Raw genomic sequence first — 5,750 nt, forward strand, 5'->3', positions numbered from 1 at the left:
CCTGGCTCCATTTATTGACCCGGGTGCAGGGGGGAGGGGGGGGGGGAGTATGAAGAGCTATTCTGCATCCAGCACCCAGGAAGACTCAGAGATTAGGAGGCAAAATTTACCAAGGTTCCCTTTGCTCTACTCTAAACTAGGCCTCCCATGTGACCCCCACCCCCCATAAAACCACTTTGCCTTCCCCTTTAGCAGCGATGAATAAGGCACTCTCATGGAGGCACATGGATGGTTGCGTTGGGTTACCGCTCTTTCTATTAATAAAACAAAGGTCTACATTTCTATATTACGACCCTCAACCAGCAACCTTCATTGCACAGCCAGTATCCCACCCCGAAAACGGCATGGAGGGGCTCGGCGAAGGTGGTGGTGAAGGTGTGGAGCTGTTGGATGGGGTCAGACAGCTCATAAAAGGAGATCTGCCCGGCCTCATAATCCAGACAGATCCTGAATTTATTCGAGGAGAACCTGTGGGGAGTGGTGGTAACTTTACCATCATGCATGACAGAATATTGGTTATTGTAGAGTTTCCGTAAACACCAGGATTTTCCGCTTTCCCCCACATAGGACTGATCGCCTCGTCTGTCCACACTTTGATAGGCCACCCCGATTCTCCAGTCCCCGGATTCACTGGTCTCCACATCCCAGGAGTGCTGCCCCGAAGAGAAACTCAGAGAGCTCAAAACTTGGTTATACTGGAACCTGGCCGGAGTTTCCGGGCGATTCTGGTACGCCGGCGACCACGTCAGGGTCTTCAAGTCGGGAGACACGCGAACGTTACTGGCAGCTGTGTTCAAGTCAAATAAAATGTCCGTGTCTCCAGGGACTTCCTCTCTCTCGGAGTCTGGAGTCTCGGAGATCAGACCCTGATACAGATCTTCTACAGCATTATCTTCTCCATCGGCGTTACCCCAAATGTCCGAATCACGATCCAGTAAGATGGTTAGAGAGTCGGTCTCGATGCACAACTCCGCCACATGGCCGATCTTCCTGGTGAGATTCGTCTTCTTCAATTCCAGCTGCCGGATCAAGTCGGAGATCGCCAGCAAGGCCTGCTGCTCCCTGATGACCCTCCGGTGTTCCCACAGTTTGTGGATCTTCTTCTCGTTCTCCTCTTTCTCCAAAGTCAGTTTCTGTAGGACGTCTTGAAGCGTCTCCTTCTTCTTCTCAGAGGCCTCATCCAGCGACTCCACCGGGTGGCCCTGGTGGTCCCCGTCCAGCCGGCACGACACGCAGATACAGACGGAGTCCTGCCGGCAGTAATACTTCAGGATCTCCTTGTGATCGGAACATTTGCGGTTCTCCAGGGAAGCCCTGGGTTCCGATAGGACGTGTTCTGGAGCCTTGCTGTGGACCCGCAGGTGTTCGTCACACAGGGAAGCCTCGCAGTGCGCACAGGATTTGATGGCGGGGACGGAGGAGCGGATACAGTAAGTACAGAACACCCCCGCCACCTCCTTTCCTTGGACCGATCTGAAATGCATCACCACATTGCACAGAGTGATGTTCTTCGGCAGGGTGGAGAGGTCCTGGAAGGGCGACCTGCACTCCGGGCAGCGGTGAACTTCATAGCGCTGCGAGTTCAGGTAATGGTGGATACAAGGCCGGCAGAAGTTGTGTCCACACGGCAGTGTCACCGGGTCGGTGTACATCTCCAGGCAGATCGAGCAGTTCAGCTCATCTCTCACAGACGCCATCGCTGCACAACGACGAAGACTGAAACCGAAAGTGTTCTCTGCTAACTAATCACAGCTGTCTGTCCTACTTATACTGGGACAAGGAGAGGAGGAGGAGCCAGCATAGAGAGGAGGAGGAGCCAGCATAGAGAGAAGGATGAGTTAGCACGGAGAGGAGGAGGAGCCAGCAAAGAGAGAAGGAAGGGCCAGCACAGAGAGGAGGAGGAGCCAGTGCAGAAGAAGAGTAGCCAGTAGCCACTACAGAGAGGAGGTGGAGCCAGCATAAAGAGAAGGACGAGTTAGTACAGAAAGGAGGAGCCAGCACACAGAGGAGGAGTTAGCATAGGGGAAGAGGAGCCAGTACAGAGAGGAGGTGGAGCCAGCATAGAGAGAAGGACGAGTTAGTACAGAAAGGAGGAGCCAGCACAGACAGAAGGACGGGCCAGCACACAGAGGAGGAGGAGTTAGCACAGAGGAATAGGAGCCAGTACAAAGAGGAGGTGGAGCCAGTACAGAGATGAGGAGGGGCCAGCACAGATAGAAGGACGAGCCAACACAGAGAGGAGGACGAGCCAATACAGAGGAGGAGCCAGCACAGAGAGGACGAGCCAGTACAGAGAGTAGGAGGAGCCAGCACGGAGATAAGAACGAACCAGAACAGAGAGCAGGATTAGCCAGTACAGAGAGAAGGAGTTAGCATGGAGAGAAGTACGAGCCAGCACAGAGAAGGAGGAGCCAACACTGAGAGGAGGAGGAGCCAGCACAGTGACGAGTTGGACGAGCCCAGTGGTGTAGAATGGGGGGGGGGGTTGGAGAGGGGCGCTGTGCTGTGTGGGTTAAAAGTCCCTTGTTATCATCACCCAGCCCTGGATTAAAAAGAAAAGCTCCGCCGCCTCCTCCTTACCCCCGACCCGACTAAGAGGCAAGCAGGGCCAGGCGCAGCGTCCCCTGCACTTCCAGAGAATGGACTCCTCCAATTTACTATCAGCTCTAACCTGAGGCCAGATTACTCGTCACATCGTGCCCGGAAGTGACGTTGGCGCTATGCGTTCCAACATGCGTTCCACGGCGCTGTGCGTTCCAAACACTTCCTGACACCCATGCGGACATCTTACTACACTCAGCTACGTCTTGAATTTCAGAGTCATTTTAGCAATAAAGTGAGTGTATATAAATAAATATTGTATGCTGACATCTGTGATGCTGTTTCTATGGTTAATTTTGAAATCCTAAAGGTTTAGCTCTGAGCAGTGCGGGGTGTACCAACATGGCCTCCGCCGCCTTATTACTACTGGTGTTCTGTCAGAATAGCGCTACCTATCAGATTCTGCAACCGAAAGGGACGTTCGTACAAGAACAACTTACTGCGCATGCGCCATGCGTTCCAACATGGCCGCTATGCGTTCCAATGGGTTTCCTAATGTGACAGAACACGAAGCAGCGGCGGACATCTTCTTACACCCACGCAAGTCTTGAATTTTACATTTATTTTAGCAGTAAACTCACCTTATATACTGAAATAGACGATTTCACCGCGACCGTGCGAAAGTCTATTTCACTATATAATCAGTTTGTCGCTGAGCAGTGTGGGGTGTACCAAGATGGCCGTCACCACCTTCTACCTGCAGGTTTCTCGCTATATTTACTATATTATACACTTGCCGACCGCCCACAGTATATTTACTGCGTACAGGCAAAGTGACGTAGTACTACGTCGCTCGCCTCAGGGCCTCTAAGGGGCGAGCGCGTGCCGCCGGAGGCGCACTCCCACCCCCGCTCGTTCCCTGACATGTCCGCGCGTGTGACCGACGGACCCGATGTCCGCCGGTCACTCGCGATCTCCCGGTGCAGAGGGAGAAAGGCAGCCGGCTGATGTAAACAAAGTGGTCTGTCATTCTCCCTAGTGTAACTGCAGAGATCATAAGATCCTGCTATGTAGGATCGTATGTCTCTGTGGTTACATCACAAGCCACGCCCCTTTACAATTAGAATCACGCCCCTAGGGACACACTTAACCCCTTGATTACTAATAAAGTTAACCCCTTCCCTGCCAGTGTCATTTTTACAGTAACAGTGCATATATATAGCACTGATTACTGTAGTAATGTCACTGGTAACCCCAAAAGTGTCAAAAATGTCAGTCAAGGGTCCAATCTGTCCGCTGCAATGTCGCAGTCCCACAAAAAAAAAAAAATCGCAGATCGCCGCTATTACTTGTTAAAAAAAAAAACAATAAAAATGACAAAAATCTTTCCCTTAGTTAGTAAACGCAATAACTTTTGCGCAAACCAATCAAAATACGCTTATTGCGATTTTTTTTTACCAAAAATATGTAGCAGAAAACAAATTGGCCTAAAATGTTAGAAAAATTCGATTTTTACATTTTTTTTGGGCATTTCATATAAAAAAATGTGAAAAATATTGTTATTTTTTCAAAATTGTCGCTCTTTTTTTGTTTATAGTAAAAATCGCACAGGTGATTAAATACCACCAAAAGAAAGCTCTGTTTGTGGGAAAAAAGGACGTCAATTTCATTTGGGTACAGCGTCACACGACCGCGCAATTGTCCATTGAAGTCACGCAGTGTAGAATCGCAAAATAAGGCCTGGTCTTTGGGCAGCCAAATCCTCCGGGGCTTAAGTGGTTAAAATAATAGAAATGTAATTCTGTCATTCAGTCTATAAGGTGAGTTTACTGCTAAAATAAATGTAAAATCCAAGACTTGCCTGGGTGGAAGAAGATGCACTTTTTTCATGTTCTCACTTGAAAATTATTTCTAGACAATTGGCTGTAAACAGACACGGCTTCACTTAAGCCCCGTACACACGTACCGATCGTCGGCCGAACGATCGGCCGTCTTTTGTCCCCGGGTTGTCGTGTCTGTTGAAAAGTGCAAAAGACTGCACACGAATTTTGTCCGCCGACTACAGCCGACTGCAGAAGTGATGTCATGTGATGGTTAACTTTCCCTGTGTTTTTTCTTTTCTGAGCATGCCCAGTCTTGCAAATCTGCTGTCTGTCGGCCGAATTCTGTACTGACTGGCGAACAATGGGCCGTTCTGGTGTCGGCATACAAAAATTTTAATGCTTGCACGACAGATTCTTTTCGGCCGAAAGTGCGCTGTCGGCAGCATCATACTAACAAGCCGAAAATCGGCCGATCGTTCGGCGGCCGAACATTTTCGGCCGACAATCTGCACGTGTGTACGGGGCTTTACTCTGTATGCAATTGTTGCACAATAAAAGTACGATGTTGGTATCTTCAGTCTCCTCCGTGTGTATGATTCACTAATCATCTCCACATGGCTTTCTTTCCCTGCCTTCTTTGCAGGAATTTTTTGTTACAATGTAAAGTAGTGAGTGTACAGCTTGTATAACAGTGTAAATTTACTGTCCCCTAAAAATAACAACACACAGCCATTAATGTCTAAACTGCTGGCAACAAAAGCGAGTACACCCCTTAAGTGGAAATGTCCAAATTGGGCCCAATTAACCATTTTCCCTCCCCGGTGTCATGTGACTCGTTAATTTTACAAGGTCTCAGGTGTGAATGGGGAGCAGGTGTGGTAAATTTGGTGTTATCGCTCTCACTCTCTCATACTGGTCACTGGAAGATCAACATGGCACCTCATGGCAAAGAACTCTCTGAGGATCTGAAAAAAAGAATTGTTGCTCTACATAAAGATGGCCTAGGCTATAAGAAGATTGCCAAGACCCTGAAACTGAGCTGCAGCACAGTGGCCAAGACCATACAGCGGTTTAACAGGACAGGTTCCACTCAGAACAGGCCTCGCCATGATCGATCAAATAAGTTGAGTGCACGTGCTCAGCGTCATATCCAGAGGTTGCCTTTGGGAAATAGACGTATGAGTGCTGCCAGCATTGCTGCAGAGGTTGAAGTGCTCAGACCATACGCCGCACACTGCATCAAATTGGTCTGCATGGCTGTCGTCCCAGAAGGAAGCCTCTTCTAAAGATGATGCACAAGAAAGCCCGCTAACAGTTTGCTGAAGACAAGCAGACTAAGGACATGGATTACTGGAACCATCTCCTGTGGTCTGATGAGACCAAGAT

General features: G+C 49.3%; 1 protein-coding gene across 1 annotated transcript; it reads right to left on the bottom strand.

Moving 5' to 3' along the window:
* Positions 1–202: 202 nt before the first annotated feature.
* On the bottom strand, positions 203–1,731 carry LOC309567222 (E3 ubiquitin/ISG15 ligase TRIM25-like). The gene has a single exon (XM_082272602.1). It carries the CDS (start codon positions 1,695–1,697, stop codon positions 282–284), a length of 1,416 nt encoding a protein of 471 aa, XP_082128728.1. The 5' UTR covers positions 1,698–1,731; the 3' UTR covers positions 203–281.
* Between the last annotated feature and the right edge of the window lie 4,019 nt (positions 1,732–5,750).

The sequence above is a fragment of the Pelophylax lessonae genome, assembly GCF_965119305.1.
Source record: "Pelophylax lessonae genome assembly, chromosome: 11".
Taxonomy (NCBI): Eukaryota; Metazoa; Chordata; class Amphibia; order Anura; family Ranidae; genus Pelophylax; species Pelophylax lessonae.

What these genes read in the sequence shown, in the direction of transcription:
- LOC309567222 (XM_082272602.1), bottom strand. Translation starts at nt 1,697, where the DNA reads ATGGCGTCTGTGAGAGATGAGCTGAACTGCTCGATCTGCCTGGAGATG.